This window comes from Plectropomus leopardus, chromosome 15 (assembly GCF_008729295.1).
Source record: "Plectropomus leopardus isolate mb chromosome 15, YSFRI_Pleo_2.0, whole genome shotgun sequence".
NCBI lineage: Eukaryota > Metazoa > Chordata > Actinopteri > Perciformes > Serranidae > Plectropomus > Plectropomus leopardus.
The window spans coordinates 20416314-20437744 of NC_056477.1; the positions used below are offsets into that span (position 1 = coordinate 20416314).

Sequence of the window (21431 nt, forward strand, 5' to 3'; positions counted from 1 at the left end):
CTGCGTGGTAAAACTTCCTGTCTGAAACCAAGACTGTTCTCTATGCAGCAGGGCTGTAACAGGTTTCTGTGAGCAGCGTCTTACCCCAGGCAGTATGGCTCTAGTTCTAAGTTGAAAGTATAGTCCCCCTAAGCCAACTCTGAAGTTTTAAAGTCTCATGAAATGGATGCACAGCGCACATATTTGCCATTTGATTCAGTCCGGATATGAAACTATGTCAAAATATAACAACCAACATTGCTTCCTGTCTGCACCCACTGCACCTATGCAGCAACTCGGAAAAAGACACTGAACAGAATTATAGAGCTACACTGTAGTTTATTCATTCATACAAATTCGATGCGTGTAATTGGCAGCCAGCTACAGAGGAAAGCAGGCCCTAAAGGTAATGAAACATTGACCCATAAAATGTTTCCATCATTCAACCACATAGAAAAGACATACAAAGTAATTGCACAGGTTGATGCACGTTTGACGTACAATCGGTTTCCCTTTTTAACACTGAACTATGGGGAAATGTTTGGAATATAAGGCAGGGGGATAAATAACTTCTGACATAGCCAGAATTGTTGATGGAATGTGGGTATCAATAAAGATTGTAGCAGGATCATCTCCTCTAATCTTATTTTGTAATGTTCATAATATCAAACATTTGATTCCTACATTTGCAACAAATGCAATCAGCTACAGTACAAGAAAGAAATAGTTTTGGAATGCATAACTATGGTAATCATAAGGCATATTTGGCAGTTTATTTTGTAGTGTCAGCAGTGAACTTCCTCTCAGACGGACGTTCCTTCCTTTAGCTCCACATATTCTCCCTTGAAAACACAAATATTGTGTCAAAACTGACCAGCATACTGAAACAATGAGCTTAGAGGTGTGTATGTGTAGTTTTGCTGCCTCGGTTGTCTCACCTTGCCCTCCAGGTGCTCCTGTAGTGTTCTCACTGTGTCTCTCTCTTTGGTCAGCTGCTCCTGAGTGGCTTTGAGAAGCTGCTGGAGCTTGGTGGCCGCCTGGCCCAGGTCTTTGGATAGCTTCTTCTCCTTCTCCAGGCGCTCCTGTTCAAGCAGCAGGAGCAAACGATACTTTAAAGCACAAAAGGATGCCACAAGGATTGAAAATCAATTTGCAACTGCTGCTTATTTTTTGCTGAATTACAGCACAAAATGGCTGATGCTGCTCCAATGTGAGTGGTCTTGCAGGTTAGCAAAACGTCCTGGTGCTGACTATTTACTGGTGTTTACCAACCACAGCTGTTGTTTGCTTTCTAGTTGAAAACATCTATCTAATATAAATCATAAACCACTACATCATTCTGTTCTCCTCTAATTTATATTCAAGTAGTTTTTTCAAGGACCAAGTTGAAAAATGTAAGATTTTCAAGGTATTCTAAAAGTTTCTGAGTGTCAAATTCAAGTACTTAACACCTCAAGCACCTTGTATGAACCCTGATTATACTAATTTTATACTAAGTCTATCTGTCGATCAAGAAAAGGGCAGTGCCAGTGAAGTAAATGACCACGTCACAAGGTCTTATTTAATATTGAACACTTGGGCCTCTATACAGTAAGTGGGACCACCTGTCACTCTGAAATACTCTGCTGGTTATGAGATTCATAAAAACAAACCACTAACAGTTAAATGTTTGGATTCTGGGTGTAATTAGTTTCTGCACCTTGAGCTGAGCAACATCTTCCATGTCAGCCTGTGGGGACTCCGCTGAATCTTTTACGAGATCCAACTGAGCCTGAAGTTCTGTTATAGTCTTCTGGGCCTGGAGGTGTAAACAAACACACACACGTATACATAATGATGTCATCCACTGAGAGTTTATTTGTCACTCTCTGGTGTGAAAAGGCTAAAAAAAAAAAAGAACTGTGCATCAACAACGGCTGCTACCTGCTCAATTTCTTCTGAGAGCTGCTGTCTCTGGGCCACCTCTCCGTGCAGCTTCTCAGTTGTCTGACTCAACTCGTTCTGGATCTGATGGAAGAAAAAAAAACCTCCACAATAAATACACACGTAGACAAAGAGCTGGCACATACGTGTGTATGCAAACATTCATGTGCATAAGCCGCAGCACCGCGCACACACACACACACACACACACACAGGCGCACCAAAGCTGCTCGACTTGTTAGTTTCCTCTCAGACTGTTTAAGGTGAAAGGCTAAAGACAAATTGGCTGTCTATTTATGTTAGAATCGTACAAACAAATATCTGAAAACAAAAAAGGGAGAAGTGAGCATGCTGAAAAAGGTGAGGAAAAGCAGTAGTTAGAGTTATGTGCAAACAGTGGTTAGCGTAAACAGCCGCTATGTCTGAGGAATACTGGACAAACTGGAAATACTTCTTTGTTTAAGTCATGTGCTACTTAGCATCCGTGTACCATGCCCACATCCTTTATTTAGGACAAGAGTTTGACACGTGCTGAGTCAGATCACAAAAGAACACCTCTCACTAAATACACAAAGGCAAATTGGTAACATGTTTATTTTGGGGAATTTCTACTAAATGAAATGAGGCTCATTTGAGTGGTATATAAAAAACAAATAAAGAGATCTCGGAGAAGTGTTTGTCACTGTCCAGTACTCTCTGACAGGAAGCGAAGGGTGCCCTGTGACCTTTGCACCCTGACCTGACTGGGTTGAGCCTCAGCTGGGCCGTTCTGTTCTCGCTGAGCCCGCATCGTGATCTCGCCCAGCTGCTCTCTGACCTGAAACAGGAAGCCGTCACTGGTTACATAACCTCTTATCCATGGATCCCCCTCGTGCTGCATGCCACCGACACCTCGCCTTGTTGGTTGTGCAGGTTAAACACAGGCTCCCATAAATTCCTTGACACGTGACGTCTCACCTCTGTTGCACTAGCAAGTGAATGTGTAAATATTGTCGCCGGAAGCATGGGAATGTAGGTTAAATCAGTAAAGTCACCTGTGCAAGCTCCTCCTTGTGTGCCTGGGCCTCCTTCTGGGCCAAATCCAGCTGGAGCTGACACTCCGACAGCTGCAGCTTCAGCTGAATACAGAGCACAGCACAGACAGGAACAGATGTCAGACAGGTTTAGTTTGAATGCAGCGCAGGAGGCTGATACCTTTAAATATGTGAAATGTGTTTTGCATGTGAAAAACTCCCATACAGAGTTATATATCAGGTAAGGATCGCAAATTCTTTACGCTGACTCCTTTTTCTATACTATTTCCTTAATTTAACTTTTTATACTATTCAGTCCATAATAGGGCTGGGGGATATGAAGAAAATGGAATAGAAAAATATTTTTGACCAAATATTTCCAATAAAGTATTGTGACAATACTGTAGTATTGACTATTGGTGATTTCAGAAAATATTTATACAATGACATTTTTATAAATAATCATCAGTGAGAACAGTCTGGTTCATTCAGAAAATTACATCACTTTACCTAAAACAGCCTTTAAAACCAGAAAACTTGATATAAAACTATGATATCAAAACATCCGGATTCTAAGAAGATATACAGTCTCCGTAATATCAACATAATAAATATCATATATTTCCTAGCCCTAATATATAAAAAGATAGAAGATTACCTTGAAATGTCTGAATCTGAACATTTATCTCAAAAACTAAAACAACAAAAAGGACTACGGGCTGATTAATTGTGGTGTTAAAATATCAGAAAAATAAGTAGAATTTTTACCCCTTAATGTATTTTTTAATGCAATTTTAAATGTATATAACGCTTAAGTCCACCTCTTTAATAAGGGAATTTACACAACAACAAAAAAATAATCAGCAGTGTTACAGTGATCTGCAGATTACGGTGCTCATGTACCTGCTCCATCTCCTCTGAAATCCCCTGGTTGTCTGTCTGCTTCTCCAGCTGGGCTTCCAGAAGCATCATCTGCTCCTTCAACTGCAGCGAGAGCCGAGTCAAACCGGTTTACTTACAATCACACATTTCTGACCTGCTAGCTTACAATCGAGGGGCAATTTCAACAGTGTGTAGAAAGCGCTCACCTGTTCTACACTTATGGTTTCTGCCTCCAGTTGGCTGATCTTCTCCAGAGCCTGGTAATGTGAGAGAGGGACTATTGTAAGTTTTTTTTTTGAAAAACCAAACAAACAAAAAAAGAAAACAATAAGCAAGGGGGATCCACATATGGTGAAAAAAAATGTTCAAATCACAGTGATTTCAAGAAGGTCGTATACATAGTTTTTACAGCTTAAGGCAAATTAGATTTAAGACTTCTTTTAAACACCAGTCAGAACTGAATTAAGACCGATTTAAATAATAACCACAGTAATTAAATAACAACACAAACCAGCAATTGGGAACAATTTTGTCTAAATGATTATTGTAACAAAAAAAGAAAAAGAAAAACATTAAAAATAGATGTTACCAATTATAAAAAGAAAAACATTAAAAATAGATGTCACCAATTATTTTGAGAATTTGCATTGCAACGTTAAACAAAAAAAAGATTCAGAAAATTCTACGTCCCGTGTCTTGGCAATGTTAGGACTTTTGAAAGATTTATTTAAGACATTTTAATACCAATCAAGACTTTTATTGTTGAATTCAGTGCCTTTGAAGAGTCTCTCAGGATCTGTGGGAGCCCTGTTGTAACATACCACCCTCAGCTGTTCCTCTGAGTTTGCCATCTTGGACTTCCATACCAGCTCTTCCTCCTCCACACTCATCTGCAGATGTTTCAGCATTCCTTCCTAAAAGGGAAAGGGAAGCCAGATTAGATGAAATGCCTAAATGTACCCCATATTCACACAACTCCATCTCCAAAGCACTCACTGTTTCAGCCAGGACTGTCCTGTACTGGTCACATTCGGCCTGCAGTGAGCCATGGCTCTCCTCGGCCTCCTTCAGTTTTTCGAGCAACTCCTGAAACAAAGCAAAAACATTCAGAACTTCTTCTGCCGGGCTAATCTTAAACCAGTATACGGTAACCGTATAAAACTGCGGCTTACAGGCGACGCTGTGCTCGACTGGGACTCCTGGCTCTGCTGGCTGAGAGCCTCCTGCGCTTTCTGTGTAAATACTTGTAACCAGTTGGACTAAGTGAAGAGAAAAACAGATGTAAATAATTCACGTGCACGTTATTTTACATAACAACTATCATTCAGCAACTCTTGTGAAATCCCCCTTTTCCTACCTGCTCTGTCTCTAAGGGGATCTGTGGGAAGAGTGTCTGGAGAGTTTCTTTGGCTTCAGTTTGAAAAGCTGTCAGTTCTGCCGTAACGTTCTGCTCAAACAAAGGATGACATAATCAGGAAGGTGATTCATTTGAAAGCAGATAGGCCACTAGCATGTAAAAGGAGCCTTACTGCGTCATTGGTCGTCTTTTCTCTCACTTCTCTCAACTCCTCTTGTAGTGACGTGACTAGGGCATCCTTCTCAGTCAGGCTAGAACCAAAACAGTCAAAAGTGAGATCTATGACAGACCAAAAAACTGTGGGACTGAACTTTTTTCACATGCCAAGACTCATTTACCTGTTCTGTAGCAGTTCCAGCTCTGTGGAGCTATCTGACTGCTGAAACAGAGAGGACATGCAAATAAGTCACTGAGTGCTTTTTTTTTTTTTTTGGTTGTGCAGGGCAGCTCTAAAAGAACAATCGAGAAGTACACTTACTGGTGTGTTTTTAAGTTGCACCATTTCTTCTTTGAGGTTTTTAAGTTCATCCTGAAGTGAAGCAATGAGGCCGACATCCTCACTGAAAACACAATTTGGATAAACTATAATTAAGCAGAAAGCAAACAAAGGTGTGGGAAATTCATGGGATTTGTGTCAAATACATGGAGTGTAAAAAAGCACCATACCTCTTACTTTTTTGCTCCAGCTCAACAATAGTGTTCTCCTGTAAGAACAGCACATTGTTTGTGATTAGTAGAGCCCCTGTGCACATTAGTATGCATTAAATAAGAGTAAAAAAATCCTTTAAAAATCAAGAAGTGATACTATTTGGTAATAGATCTTAACAACGGATGTTTGCAAAACTTACATCAGCTTCCTGCTTTATCTGGAGTTGCTTCAGTTCCTCATGGAGCGCGCTCAACTGGTTGTCTCTTTCCTGAAGGCTGCAGGGGGGCATTGCACTTCAATCAATAAATGAATGAAACTGCTCTGATTCTGATGTTGACTCATGTTACATGTCATTATGTGTTTTACATTTCCTGTCATGCTTTATTTTGCGTGTGTATGTGTGCCTGCTCTCTCTGTTTCAGGAGCAGCTTATTACTAAGTGGTGACTGGTTGAAAGCTGTGTGAGAGCACCTGTGTGAAGCTGTGGGCTGAGCCTGTATCAGTGTCTGCACGCTCTGCTCACACTCTCTCTGACTCCCTGCACCAGCACCCAGCTTTTTGTGTTTGTATCATTTGTTTTTGTTCTTCCTGTATATAAATGCTCTCTTTTTGCATCTGACCTGGCGTTGCGTGCCCTCTTATGTTGCAGCATTCGAGCCTGTCGTAACAGCTCTAAGGAAAGGCCAAACACTTACCTGAGCTTTAGCTGTTCCACTTCTGCAGCGTTCACCTGCTGAATTGCACATAACAAACATCATTAGTGGGTGACTATGTGTGGTCAAGCGTCTGGACGTTTCAGAAAACTCAAACTGACAGTGTGCGTCCTACCTGATTGTTATCTTCCTCCTTTTTGCTCTGGCTGGCCTCCAGCAGTGAGTTGATGGTGGCCACCTGCTGTACGAGCTGGCCTTTCTCTGCCTGTGTCTCCTCCAGCTGCGCAGTGAGGGTGTCCACCTGAGCAGAACGCTCACTGATCTCAGCCTCCAATTTCCCAATACGCACCTGAAACTCTACAGGGACAAAACACAGCGCTTAGGATTTATTCATCATTTTGTATTTTGTGATACAGCCACTGGATCCCTTTTTTATTTTACTATCAAGATGCACATCTGGTAACCATAAAGAGGTCCTTCCTCCATTCTCTGACCTGAGAGGGCGCTGCTGTCCTGCTGGGCATTTTCCAAAGTGGCCTGCAGGCTGTTGTTTTTACTCTGTGTTGCTCTGAGCTCCTCGCACACCTCCTCCAACCTCCTCTGCAGCGCCTGCTCGCTCTCCCCATGGCTGGCCTGACAACAGCACAGATGATGAGAAAAACAGCAGGGGGCAGCAGAGATTCAGAAAAGTATCCTACATGCAGGGTTGATTCACAAGGAAATATCAGTGCCGTTCTGTTAAAATATCATAATGCGACGCAATAAGAGAAAAAAACATTATTGAATATTCACAGATAATCCACTATCAGAATATGATTTGGCTTAAGGTTGTGTGGCAAGAAAATAAAAAATACATATTTTAACAGTCAAGTCTTTTGTTTGGAAATTTTTAAGGAAGCGTCTTGCAGGAAGTGCTTTGAACTTGAGGGGATTTGAGATAATAAGCTTGTCTGTGCTTCTGTGACGGTCTCAGTCAAAGCAGCCGATTGTTTGTGACGACTGAAGGCTGCTCACAGCGCAGAAACACATTTAACTATGGGAGCAAAATGCATCTCAAGTCAAAGATATTAGAAAAAGAACCATCTTGCATGATTTTAGCATGTCTAGTGACATGCTGTAGCTATTACATAACATATTTGAGGACCTTTAATTGTTAGGACGCATGTTTGTAAATGATTAAACCAAAGGAACACTCGACTGTCAGGACACGCTGACTCACTCGCTCCACACAACACGTAATAGTTCAGACCGCCACAACAGCATTCCGTCAGTGAGTGACGGCGCAGGCTGATATAAGAACAGCAAATGAGCAGAGACTGTGCGGCAGGGATATACTTAAAGTCTGAGAGTCATGTGCTGTAAATACCATCAGACTGTTCCTGCTCGTTCACAGCACGTAACAGAGGGGCCGGAGAGGAGAGGTGCTCTGACATGCACACATTCCAGCTGGTGCTGAGACACATTTTGCCTGCAGCGCCGTTTCTTTATGGCCGCATTCCAGCTCACCCCTTAGCTCTGTGATTACAAGGCAATTAAACTTCCCACAACATCAGAGGTTTGGGGATAGGTGGGAAAAGTGAAGGCTTACATTTTGGGAAGACTCTAACTAATGGGATGCTCAAACAAGAAACAGCTTTTTTTTTTTTTTTTTTTTTTTAAAAAGATGGAATAAATTTGTTTCCTTGTGGAAACATGATCACTTCCAGTGTAATGCATAACGAGAGATGATGTGGTGCTCCCACAAGCCAGGCCAACCTGCAGCATGGAGAGCTGCTTCTCAGTGGCGGAGACCTTGGCCTCCAGCCCTTTCCTGATGTGCTCATCGGCAAGCAGACTTTCTGTCTTCTCTCCAAGTTCCTTGGTTAACTTTGTGCATTCCTGACGCAGCTTGGCCAGCTCTGCATTTTGTCTGAGGGCATAATACAAGACAGAAGTAGAGAGACAGAGAGAGAAGTGAGGGAAGCACTCCTTGCAAATATATGAGCTGATCTTCGGGCTTTGCTCTCTTTGTTCTTGTTCCTTTGACATGTACACAGCGTACTCAACTGTCACTCGAATGAGTAGTATTACAAAGAGGTAAGATGCACGTCATTATGGATCACTGCTGCTCATTACTGTTAAAGGGAAACACTCACTTGCTCTCAGCCTGACTGGTGGCTTGGTTCAGGGCGTCTCGGAGAATGGAGTTCTCCTGCTGTAGACGGGCCAGCTGGGCGTTGGGGCCTTTCTCCAGCTGGTCCTGCAGGCTGGCGATCTGTAAAAACGTTTTTTTGTTTTTAACTTGTAGCAAAGTCATTTTCTGGTAAGATATCTGTACTTTTAGTCATGTGTGGCTTTCAGGTACTTCATCCACCGGTGTCATTATTGTTAATGAGAACTGACCTTTGCATTGAGGCCCTGGGTCTGGGCTATATGGTCCTGGTAACTGGCCTGCATGCGAGCTTGCAGAGCAATCATTTCTTGCTCCCTCTTGCTCAGCTGGGAGCTCAGTCTCGTCTCCACACTGGCCACCTTGGACTTCTCAGCAGACAGCTCCTGTTACACGTACACCACAGTCAGAGAGCAGATTTAGATTCATTGCTGATTATTAATTTAGTACAGACAGACACCAGAGGACAAATTTAAACATTTATTATACCTTGGGTTTTCCTCAAGCGCCAACATGTAGACACAATTTCTCATTCAAAACTTGGTTATGGGTATGAAAACGTGAAAAGCAATGTAAAAAGTTAGTTTCTGCAAAATTTGCTGTAAACCTAAGGATGGACTTGTCACCTTGTACTGCCACCCATCTGCTGAAATAAGTATTTCATGACATACACTGAAATTGGGTCATCCCTTCATACTTTAGTCACCTGGTTAATTCTCCTGTAGTGCCACCTTCAGGACAAAAGATAAAGAGGGCTGCATCCATGTACAAGTATATGATCTTGTGATTTAATCATTTTAATTTAGAAGGCCTTTTTTTTATATTTCGCCTTCAGACTAATCTGCACGCTTTGCCTCACTAAAATGACCTAAGAATCCATTCAACAACTTGTTTTCTGCTGTAATGAGTATTTAGTGTCTCATGGGGCTGCCAGCAGGACTACACACCGGACGATGCATTGTGGTAGGAATACAGCACCTGAGCAGCATCATTGACCTGAGAGACACTTGTTTGTCTAACCTTGGTGAGTTCTCTGAGACGGTTCTTTGCTGCAGAAGCATCCTCTTGTTCTGCTGCCAGCTGTTTCTCCCTCTCCTCCAGTTGTTTTTTCAGCATGGCCACTGGGTCTCCTTTCTGCGTGGCCTGAAAACACATACGCACACATAAAGAAAACAAAAATAAAGTGGGTCTACTTTTAGGTCTCATATGCATCCAGTGAACAATCCAGTGCCTCAAGCATCTATTCTTAACGGTTGTCATTTCGTCATCAATGACTGCAGTGTCCATTACCGTGTGCCAGGTGTCCTGAATGATGCCGACTTTCTCAGACAGGATCTCGATAAGCCTATGAGCCTCTCCCTCACTGAACACCATGCTACTGATGGTGGACACCAGAGCCTTGTAGGGCAGGTACAGAGGAGCATCCGCAGAGTCCACCGCTGCCACTAAAGAGGCAAACACAAAACATTTCAGTGAAAAGCAACAACCAGACAGTTCTAACGCAAGGGTTCCCATGGTCATGGAAAACCTGGAAAAGTCATGATAATCATAATAATTTACAATTACATTTTCCGGGCTCGGACAAGTCAGGGAACTAGTAGAAATCATTGAAAGTTTGGGGAAAATCATGGAAATGTGTTGTGTTAAATAAAGTTACATAAATGTAATTTAGATTCTTTGTTTTCCTTGTGTTCCATCTTTCCCTTCATTTATGCCCACTATGCAAGTCAAATAATTTTTAAGCACTTTTGGCTCAGGGAAGGGGCATACAACTTTAAATGGCTGTATTTTGTGTTAATTTTACAGATAATTGCATTCTAATCTTTTTTTTTTTGGATGATTTTTTTTTCTAAAAAAGAAAACTTTTCTAAATTTATTTTTAAGAGAATGGGTTTGGAAGGTGTGTTTTCTTTCACAACTGTGGCAGATTTTTTTTTCTCCTTTTAATTCTTGGCAATTTTTGCAATTTTCATTTACTTTTTTTTGGGGGGGGGGTGTTATAGAAAAGTTTTTTTTTAAAATATATATATAATGGACAGAAACTGTAAAAACACAAATTGCTGAAATTCTGTCAGAATAGAGTTTGAATCTTATATATCTGAAAAACACTGCGCAGGTGGGTAAAGGAAAAATAATCATTTGTCTCTTTGAAAAGTCATGGAAAAGTTTTGAAGTTTTGTCCACAACAATGTGTGGGAACCCTGTAAAGCTCATTAGGTCGTCACAGTAAAGTCCGAATTCCCACACTGCCTCGGGAAAAGAACAAGGTTGAGACTTGTCCTTTGGGTCTGGGGCCCATGGGCAGCTTCGGATGGCAAAATGATGGGGCACTGTGGCACCAGGCGGAGACAAGCCTCAGGCAAGGGAGAACCCGTCTCCCCTCCCGACCCATTGTCAGGGCACTGAGAGCCTTTGTCAGCTAACAAAACAGGGCAGTGGTGTTTGGACAGGCTGGCGTGCTCTATGCCCTCCAGAGCTGAGTGCCAGACATTACCCACAACTGCCATTGGCACTGCTTTCCATGGGTACACAGCAAGAAGTTCATCACTACTGACAGGGTATTACTGCCGTAGATTGTGACTGTACGCACGTGCGACTCAACTCTACAGACGTGCCTCCACACCAGCTCTGAACATTCAAGATCGAGTGCTTTCACCAGTGTTATGGCTAATGGAGTTCCTGCCTAGACGATAATTTCCACTTCAAAAGGAGGAGGCTAATTTTAACAGTGATGAGTTAAAATAGTGTAACAACGTATTGATAAGACTACAATGGCTTTGATCCTTAATATGCAGATAAAGGGTTTGTGGTTCATTTAAGTTTTTAGAGGCTTGATGTGGACACCAGCGAGGTCCCAACTACACACTTAGCACAAAAGCAGTCCCTGAACAATGCACCGAACAAACGATGACTGGTTTAACAGGAAACAGGAAAGAAATATCTGGCAGTGGACTTAGCCAAGACCAAACAACGGGCAACTTTTATACGTTTCTTTGAAAAGCAGTTTAATCATTAGTTTGATAAGCCCAAAAAAATCAGTGAAAGAATATTATTTTTGACAGAGGGAAAGCTACCAAAAGGGTTACCAAAAACCTACAGATGGAGCAGACCTGTGCAGTGATTTTGGCATAGTGGCCACACTTGTAACTGCAGGTTATGTAATACCTTTTTTGTGTCCTGCATCCTGCATTTTTTGTCTTCTTTTTCCATTTTTTGTGCTAACGCTACCCTTGTTTCGTCTCGTTTGTGTTCAGCAGGACTGCTTGGCTTTTTGTTGTTGTTTTGCCTTTGATAAATCTCATTTCTGCTTTTGCTTTCCTTGTTAAAGCACTTTGTAAACTCAGTTTTTAAAGCTGCTGTATAAATAAAGTTATAATAATTAGTAGTAGCAGTAGTAGTAGTTTATTTACTTAAATAAAATATACAATTTCAACTAAAAGATGACAAACAGATATATAAACATATATCTGAAACACGTCTACTTACCGGGCTCTGCCTTTTTCTTGGAGGCCTTCTTCTTGGGCTCCTGTACTTTTCCTGCGGCAGCAGGAGCCTGCTGGGAGCCCACCGGGGGCACAGCCATCACTGGGACGTCTTTAGTGACAGCTTCCAGCACCGGGGCAGTCTTGGATGGAGCAGGTGAAGATTTGACCGGGGCTGCAGTGGACTTGGTTGGAGCCGCGGCAGCTTTGGCTGGTGCAGGGGCAGACTTAGCAGGGGCAGACTTGGCAGGTGCAGGGGCGGACTTGGGTGGGGCAGATGCAGAGGATGGGGCGGTTGCTTTAGTTGGGGCAGACACGGGGGCCTGGGTTGTTGCAGGGGCCGCGGAGGACTTGACTGGTGCAGCGGCAGCCACGAGTGGAGCTGTTTGGGCAGAGGCCGGCTCGACCTTAGCCACCTTCTTCTTCTTTTTCTCTTTAGGTGAGGGTGCAGGTGAGGGCTCGGTGAGAGCGGGGCTTGGTTCAGCAGCAGTCTTTGGCTGGGCTTCTGCTGGTGCAGGTGCTGCAGCTGGTTTAGCCTCTACAGCGGGGACAGGTTCAGGGGCAGGAGCAGCAGCTACCACTGGAGCAGCAGCAGCCTCGATGACTGCATCAGCTTCAACTTCCTCTTGATTTTTTTCAGGCTCCGGGATTTTTCCATTGGGCTTTTCTTCTTTCTTCTTTCCGCGGCCCTTCTTCTCAGATACTTTGTCTTTCTTCTTCTTCTCAGAGCGAGTAGACTGTATTTTACCCAACTCTCTGCGTTGTTTAGCCAGGGCCTCCTCATAAGAGGTCTCCTTCATGGAGAAGGTGGAGACAAGAGCAATCCCTAGAGCAGAGATCACCATGAATCCACCAAACACCATTATCCCAAGGGTCTGGGGGTCATAGATATCCATGGTTCAATTTCAGTTCACCTGAAAAGAGAGTGGCAGACTTGTCAATACAGTTAACGACGAAAAATATTATTTTTCTAAAAGAAATTGCTGGCTGTGTGAACAACCAAAGATTTCTAACGAGAGGAGACATACGTTTACATACTAATTCCCACGTTGTGCCTTTGCAAAATGAAACTGAATTAGCAGGTTTTTAATTAACAGAGCAGTTTAAGGAGAGATTATATATCAGTGCTGCCCAAAGAACAACCTCAGCCTTTCTTTTAAACACCTCAAGGTGTCGCTGTTTTCCCCATAAACCTTTGCCTTGAGGCAGGCTACATGATACAGACTAGCAAACTGTGTCCCAGTTGCCATATAGCCTGTCATCTTGGGTCAAACGTGTATTCATGCAACTCAAATTCACCCTCATAGTTAATTCTCATACACTGACTAGTTCATTTTTACGGCCAGCACTAAGCTTTCTGGGTAAGTTCAAGCACCAAACAAAATATCAGCTCCAGTCTAAGAATCACCTCCCCCCAACATACAATAAAGAAAATCCTCGAGGAAACATTTCTTTAAAAATATGGTTTTTAACTTGAAATGTCAAATTCATAGTACTTTGTCTAAAAAGTGGCTTATTTGACATTTTTAATTTCTTTGTATTCTTCAATGATAATTTTGGATTCTTACACTGCTGTTTCAGGGGGGCGCAGGATGAACTAAAATACAGTAGGTCCTATATGAAAATATAATCTCACTCATCAAGAAAAAGACACATTATTTTGGTTGTAATATACACAGAAAAGCACTGAAAATATTTTTTCACAAAAGATCACATTCTTGAAAAATGTCAGTTTCAGTGTAAGGAGTAAGCATTCAGTAAATATTATTTAATTTGCACATACAAACATCATACCTGCTGTTTCTTCTAATGTGGCTGCTGTGTTCAGCCATAGACAAGAATTATGGAAAGGCTGCTAGATCCTGTGTGGGCTACTTACAAAACTACTATTACACAAAAATGACTTTGTCACAAATGTCACTTTTTTCCTCATTTGATGAATGCTGCTTAAATTATCAAAGCTTATGAAGTTAAGTGCATGTTTGAAAAGGGCAATCAACTTATCTTTTAACTCAGTTTCAAATGATCTTTTCATTCATGCACCTCTTTTCCGCACTTTTGCTATTTTTAATGGTGATCTTTTTTGAAAAATGCAAATCATCTAGTAATTAAATTGACCTTTCAAATATTTTCTCTTTTTCTCTCCTTTTTTATTGTAAATCTGTATCTTTTATTAAGTTTTATATTATATTGCTTTGTAAAGCACTTTGAATTGCCTTGTTATATAAAATGTGCTGTAGAAATAAAGCTGCCTTGCCTGATACAAATTAACTGCTTACTTTAAAACAACCTAAATATGAATTTAAGGCAGGGAGCAAAACCCAAACCATAGAGGCAAAAGGGGATTCAGACAAAAAGTACATTACCAGGAACTGCAAAAAATTCCAGCAGTTGGCTGGTGGTTTGCATTCATTTCCTGCCCTGTATAAAAAATAACAGCCCTTTAAGGGATCTCCAACTGCCCCTTTAAGGCTCTCCTCACAAACCAAATGTTGAGCCTGCAGGGGAGAAAAGTTGGCTGAGTGTGGTTTGCAGCTTAGGGACACTAAAACCCCCTTCTTTGATTTATTTATTCTTGCAGTACTATCAGTTATATCTTTGTTGATGTTATGGATAAAGTTATTTTTATGTAATAAAAAAATATATAAATTCATTAAAAAAAAGACCAATGTTGAGCTTTGTTGTTTTAAAACAAACTAAGGTTGCGACATGGTAGAAGAAAAGTGCTGAGCTATTTTAGTGTAATCAAAACCGAGTCCAGAGTCCCTGCTCAGTGCAGGGTCTACTAGCTGCAAGCAACAGGGACGAGTTTGTACTGCCTCCTTATCTGTGATGTCACACAGTCCATCTCCATTCAGACCAAACTGAAAAAGAGGACCTCAAGAAAACTGATTAAGGGTGACTTTCTGGAGATCATTAATGTGCAACTCAGGGTCTATAAGAGATATAAATTCAAGATGAAACCTACAAAGGTGTCAACTTTCTATAGTATATAGCCCTGAAGTCTCAACTATATAGCATACCTACAGGGGGTGCATAAGCACATGGGTTAGTCTTTAGCCAAAATTAAAATCTATTAACTTTTTTGAGCCATGGATGCAAAAACATGTAAATGCACACATTTTCTTTCCTTTGAAAGTAAGTGCTCGTCTTTCATTACTTGAAGTTTTCAGATACTTTTAAGTATGATAAAAAATCGTGCAGACTTTCCACAAACGTGCTCACTCTTTACTCCATACATTACATTGATAAAAAAAAAATCGGATCCACTTCGAAGAACTTCCAAGATAGTTTAAAAATCACACTAATACTACAATTACAACACTGAGGCCACAAGTAAAAATACCTCAAAGATGTATGATACATGAAGACAACCTGCATCCTTTCACATTCAAGCATACATTCAAACAATCTTGTCTAATCTTGGAATTACTTTTATGTGAAATGCTTTCAATCATTACTTGCGAGCTAGCCTTGTCGCTAACACTATGAATCAATGAACTTGGCTACCATCCTGCACATTGTGGTACAAAGTGTCGCTTAACGTTGCAGAACAGTGTTGCAGATGCTGTAATAAAAATGTAAACTAAACACCTGGCGAAGCGAAAAAAAACTAAAATGATTTTAGATAACTTTAATCGGCTGTCTTTCCGTACTACTAGTTAGCCCAGGAGTTAGCAGCAGATAGCTTCCCATCCCTAGCTAGCGGCTGGCTCAATGAATAAAAAATTCCAAGACTCCCACTCTTACCTCGCTGGTGATGTGGCTACGTCTGCTTGCTTCAAAGGGAATGGAGAGGACAAAAAGGTTTAAACTGTTAAATGAAGTCACTAATGTGCAAAGCTACCTGTTTATCCAGCTATCTAGCTAACTAGCTTTTTTCCAGTGCTCTTCCCCCTCACTCGCTCCGCTGGAGAATCCGTGGTCTGCTGTGAAGTCGTGGCACTTCGAGCTGGCTAGACGCGCTGGCCCCGTGCCCCAGATAGCTGCCATAAATCCAGAAGGCTTCTGATTGGCTGCAGTGCGCTAAAACCGGAAATGAGAACACTGGGACTTGTAGTCTTTTATGTAGGCCACCGGGCTCATCCAGTTGGACCGTTTTCAGTCAAACAAAGGGTTTGCTTGGAATAGAAAGTATGTTTTACTCAAGAACAGCGCAGAAAGAAATCTTTCCAAGTAGCCGACTGAGCTTTTCTTTTGTAGTTATTTCGCTTTATACGTACTTAATACCTTAGAGAACACAGTGTTTTCTCTTTTTCCACTCCATTACGTGTACACTGTAAAATCTGACAAGTTGATTTTACTTTGAAAAATCTAGGTAACCGATTGCCTTGAAAAATGTATGTAATTATATAGCCAATAAATTAGTCTTGATTTAAGTTAACTTTATATCTAATTGTTAAGTTTAATTAAAAGCCCAAGACACAGAAACACACACACACAAACACAGTGCATTGTGAGTTCTGTATTATGCACTGTGAGCTCTTTTACTCCTGATACTTGAATTATTTTTCAAATATCACCATTATGAGATACCTAAATTTTATTTTTAAGTTAATACTTGTATTTTTACTTATGTAATTTGGTAATTTGTTGAAAGCACGTCTTCTACTTTTATTTACAATTTTCCATTATAGGCTCACCACTTTACATTTAGCATCTGTTCTTTGTTTTGTTTTGTTTTGTTTTTCACTACTAATTAGACTAGAGCATCAGGATCATTTCACACCCCAAAGTAAACCTTTAAAACAAGGCTACTCCCAGAAATAAACATCATTGGCCACACCTGAATGATCGGAAAGGTCAACTGCAAACTGCAGGACAACATTGTTCGTACTAGTGACGTTCAAGTTCTGAAAATCCTTCTTTGAGGGCTTGTTTACCACACCCTACATTATTTGACCGCCCAAAAAACTAGCACAGGGAGATTACACTTAACACTCTGTGCTGCCACACAAAGGTGTTATATCAATAAAGTTAATGCAATCATAATAATAATATTGTATTAAAGTGATGAATTAACACAATGTGAAGGCGTTGTGTGCCTGTGTAAGTCAATCATTGAGCAGGCTTTGATATATAAGATGACGGATCATGAAATGTGTTGCAGTTCTGCACCAGTAATAGGACATTTCTCTGTCCACACACTGGATCACTCGTTGGAAACTGTTTTCATAGGTATCCTTGACACAACCTCTCCTCAAACGGCTTAATAAAACAGGATGTTAAGTGGACGCACTTGTTGCTCAAGTCTGGTCACAGAATGTCCTCGTCCGCCATCACTGAACTGTATTGTAAAGAACCTCACATTAACCTCATAATACCTCATAAACACAAAAACACACAATACTGTCATAACAATACACTGCATTTCTAATATAAAAAAGATGAAATGGTCTGTTTTACTTCAAAAAAATATAGCATGCACCAACTTAATGTGACCGACAGTGTGTTAAACCAAGCTCTGCTCAACCGTCTTTCAACTGACAACTTAGATTACTGCTTGTTTTCTATCCTACAACAAAATAATGACATTCAGCTGGTGTCCTGGGTTATATAATTTCTTGTTTATGAACCCTGGCTGTACCCTGGGATGAAATGGTCTCTCTGGTAACAAAACAATAACCATATAACACTTTGTCCGGCCACTGGTTTCTCAAAACTCGCTGCTTGTGTTTTTCATCTGTTGCACATAAACCACAGTCAGTGATTTTGCTGTCACTTTGCATCTCTGCTGTAACTGATGTGTGGAATTTTCACTCCCTTTTCTCACACTGCATTGTGCCAGCGATCGAAAGTTCAGCATCGACCAAATATGTACACTAAGCTCTGTCTTGTGCTGGTATTTGTATATTGTGATAAATTCAATGATTCCTCCCCCCTATACTTAAACACCATTGCATGATCTGCTATTAAATATAAATAATTGATCACACTCAAAGTATTTATGTTATGTGATGAGATGAAATACTTATCTTGTTGGCTTACATGTGTTAATTATTCAGAATTTGTGATTGTGTTTGTATTGTGTGTATGAAAGCAAGAGAGTGCCTGCGCAGGGCAGGGCACACTAACCCAGAAAATGTTTGGCCTTTGGTCCTTGGAGCTTTTTAGTGATGTGTTAATGACAGATGCAGTATTGAAGAAATAAAATAATTGTAACTCCTAAATTCTACAAAACTTACTTTTGCCATTATATTACTGTAAGATTCCCTGACAATCACAAAAACTTGATGTGATTTTCCTTATTAGGCCATTAATAAAAATTCCCAATAAGCTACTATATACATGTCATGAACAAAGAAAGCTGCTCATTTGTCACTGCACATATTGCTGTAAATCTTGAATACTGACACCGCAATGGGACATTTAGTGAAACTTGCAATGTGCAATGTTTCCCAGTAAAGAAGAAAAATTTTGTATGGCCACTTGTGTTGTGGGTCTCAAGGATGGAGGGTTGACTATCAGATATACAGCCCAATCCCCCTCAGACCTGGTGGTCTGTCTTTACATTTAATGTACATCATGTAACTCAAGAAGCACAAAGTGAGGGGAAAGGATTTTTAAAATCTGTATCTTTGTGCAAATTTACCTGATGGGCAGCCGGAAGCCGCCTCCTGTTCTCTTTCACTAAGGAAGCACAGACAGTTTGGTTACATCAGCGAGCCCTGCAGGTGCAGATTTTTAAAGTGAGTCCCTTCAGAGGACATGGTTTCTATTTGAGGAGGTCTTCATGCCTCATGCTCCACGGCTTCTGTCTGCATTTATCACGACTTTGCAGTTGATCAGTGTAGAGCTGCGGGACATGAGGCAGGTGCTTTCAGAGGCTCAGTCAGCGAAAATAAGATGTTGGCATGTTGGTTCTTTGCAGTTCACCTATTCATAACCTTAACCAAAACGGTAAAAGACTCAAAAACACCTGTACTTCATTATGAAGTAATGAAGGAATATGCTTCCTCATATTCCTGGTCTTGATTGTATGTGTTAGTGTGTGTGTGTGTGTGTGTGTGTGTGACTGAGAATTACAATACAGTTGGAACCATAAAAATTGTGTCAAATTAATTATTAATGGCCAATTACTGATAGTATCTCCAAAAGTACAGAGAATGTGAAAAATCCTACTCCTTATCATACATTTGGAGCCTTAAAATTATCTATGCATGCATAAAAGCAGATAAGGAAATTAATAAAATCAGCAAACTAACTCTTTGAAGCGGACAGATTTGTTCCTTTACACCAATGCAGACAAACGTTACACAGCACCTCTGAAGTTATATTTCTGCATTTAGAGAAAGAACTGAGGAAATACTTTATCATAATCACACAGCCGCGACACAAAGGGAACATGAAAACAACTAATTTTAGCAATGATACTTCTCTTTTTCACACTGATATTCTCACATCAGTGACTGCATAATTTCATACAGTGGAGTGAAATAAAGCTTTCTGTAAGTACATGCTGAGAATAAGGCCCCTTTAAATAGAAATCTCAGCTTTATGTCTGGGCCATATAATATTTGCTCCTCTTCATGTTCCAAAAGACGCCTTGTTCATAATTCCTCAATGTCGTGCTTTTAAACACTATTTGCTCTGATCTCAGTTGGGAAACTAACCTATTTGCACTGATAGTGTGTTCTAATCTCATTGGCTGTAGTCTGTTGTTGCACCCAATCACTGAATCGTCCAAAACAGGTCACTGTGACTACGCTACTGCTGAGGTCAATATTGACAAATCTATCATGGGCAGGTAAAGTTTGTTTTCTGCACATGTTCATTATAATCTCACTTCTCCACGTCTCTTTAGGGGTAACCTTTCACCACTGTATGTGCGGACTTACTCCAGTGCTGGTAAATGAAGCCTTCTTTAACAGTTAGTATAATTTTTTTGATAGTCAACTTGTAGATTAAGAATTTCTTTTGCAATAATGTGGAGTAATGCAAAAAGCAATTGCTTAAAGGGATAGTTCACCCCCAAATCAAAAATACATATTTTTCCTCTTACCTGCAGTGTTATTTATCAGTCTCAACTGTTTTGGTGTAGGTTGCAGAGTGTTGGAGATATCATCTGCCTTCACTCAAATACTGTATAATGGAACAAGATGGGACTCAGCTTGTGGTGCTTAAAAAAGTGCCAAAAAAATACATTTGAAAAACTCAATTGCAATGACTTTTTCTAGAAATTATGACCTGGTTGGGAGCAGTTTCATGTAGGAACTATTTTCTCTCTGCTGAAGTACACCCACCAAAAGCATCACAGCGAACAAGGAAGCAGGCATCTACTCATAGACAAGAGGCTTGTGCCCGTGACAGCTTGAGATGTAAACATCGATGGCTTCCTCCTTGGCTAGCAGTATAGGTGCGCTTCCTTCTGCACATTGATATGGTTGGCTGGTGCAGTTTGTTAGAAAGAAAATTGTTCCTGCATGAAACTGCTCACAACAAAGTCTATGGATTAGAGCAGGCATGTCAAACTGGTCCACAGGGGGGCCGGTGTGGCTGCAGGTTTTTGTGCCAACCAACCAAGAGCACGCAGTTTGACCAATCAACTGTCTGAAGACGGAGATCAGTTGATTAAATGAGTCAAGTCTGGTGTGCTGCTACTTGGTTGGAAACAAAACCTGCAGCCACACCGGCCCCCCTGTGGACCAGTTTGACATGCCTGGATTAGAGTAACCAGCTCGTGGTTTCTGGATTTCACTCATTGCTGTTGTGTTGTTTTTCTTTGATGTATGTTTTTGGCACTTTCAGCACCACAAGCCAAGTGCCATCTAGTGCCATTATAATCGAAAGAAGGCAGACATCTCAATCGACGATATTTCTAAGCGGCTCACACCAAAACAAACTAGACTGATAAATAGTACTGCAGGTAAGAGGAAAAATATGTATTTTTAGTATTTTTAATTTTGGGGCAAACTATATGTTTGCCAGTTTTTACATACTACATGGATAAAGATTAATCTCACAAGAGTTTCACATGGGCTGTAGTGCTACTCATGAAGGACATGAAATGTGCACTCTGCTGGTGTTGATTCTCTTGGGCACTCTGGCATTTCCTCAAAGCTTACAGCACACAGTCCCATCACAGGATCCACTGTAGTCAATGGATTTAACACAAATGTGCATACTGCTGCGGTGAAAAGTTGAGGGCCAACACATTAAACTTAGTAGAAACAGGATGCAGTGGATAGATAGATACTGCCACCTAGTGGTATGATAGAGCATTCTTTAAAATGGAGATTTAGTGCTTTTCCACACAACAGAAAACCGTAAGGAACTATAAGGAATACTAAACTATCAAAATAGGCTACAAACCCCACAAACAAATACAGAATGGCACAGATCAA

At 40.8% G+C, this 21431-nt stretch overlaps 1 protein-coding gene across 4 annotated transcripts; it reads right to left on the reverse strand.

Annotated features, from left to right (window-relative positions):
* Window positions 1–298: 298 nt before the first annotated feature.
* On the reverse strand, window positions 299–16040 carry rrbp1a (ribosome binding protein 1a). Of its 4 annotated transcripts, none has more exons than XM_042502048.1 (27): window positions 15838–16040; window positions 12092–13001; window positions 9896–10050; window positions 9626–9748; window positions 8839–8991; window positions 8592–8710; window positions 8212–8365; window positions 6951–7089; window positions 6632–6813; window positions 6499–6533; window positions 6003–6078; window positions 5821–5858; window positions 5633–5714; window positions 5493–5533; window positions 5327–5405; window positions 5155–5244; window positions 4970–5056; window positions 4794–4883; window positions 4619–4711; window positions 4004–4054; window positions 3819–3899; window positions 2937–3020; window positions 2642–2719; window positions 1903–1986; window positions 1679–1777; window positions 918–1061; window positions 299–821 (listed from the first exon to the last, which is right to left on the reverse strand). In XM_042502048.1, the coding sequence occupies exons 2-27, from the start codon at window positions 12981–12983 to the stop codon at window positions 783–785; spliced, it is 3288 nt and encodes a 1095-aa protein (XP_042357982.1). In that variant the 5' UTR covers window positions 12984–13001; window positions 15838–16040; the 3' UTR covers window positions 299–782. The 4 variants fall into 4 exon arrangements, with proteins under 4 accessions (XP_042357982.1, XP_042357983.1, XP_042357981.1 ...); XM_042502049.1 differs by having other exon boundaries at window positions 5493–5530; window positions 6499–6536; XM_042502047.1 differs by having other exon boundaries at window positions 6499–6536; window positions 15838–16039.
* Window positions 16041–21431: the final 5391 nt, after the last annotated feature.

Excerpts from the sequence above, each read along its gene's own strand:
- rrbp1a (XM_042502047.1), bottom strand. The coding sequence starts at position 12,983 with ATGGATATCTATGACCCCCAGACCCTTGGGATAATGGTGTTTGGTGGA. Across the intron at positions 5,057-5,154 it reads TCCCCTTAGAGACAGAGCAG|TCCAACTGGTTACAAGTATT; the intron begins GTAGGAAAAGGG and ends CTCTTCACTTAG. Across the intron at positions 4,712-4,793 it reads GGACAGTCCTGGCTGAAACA|GAAGGAATGCTGAAACATCT; the intron begins GTGAGTGCTTTG and ends TTTCCCTTTTAG.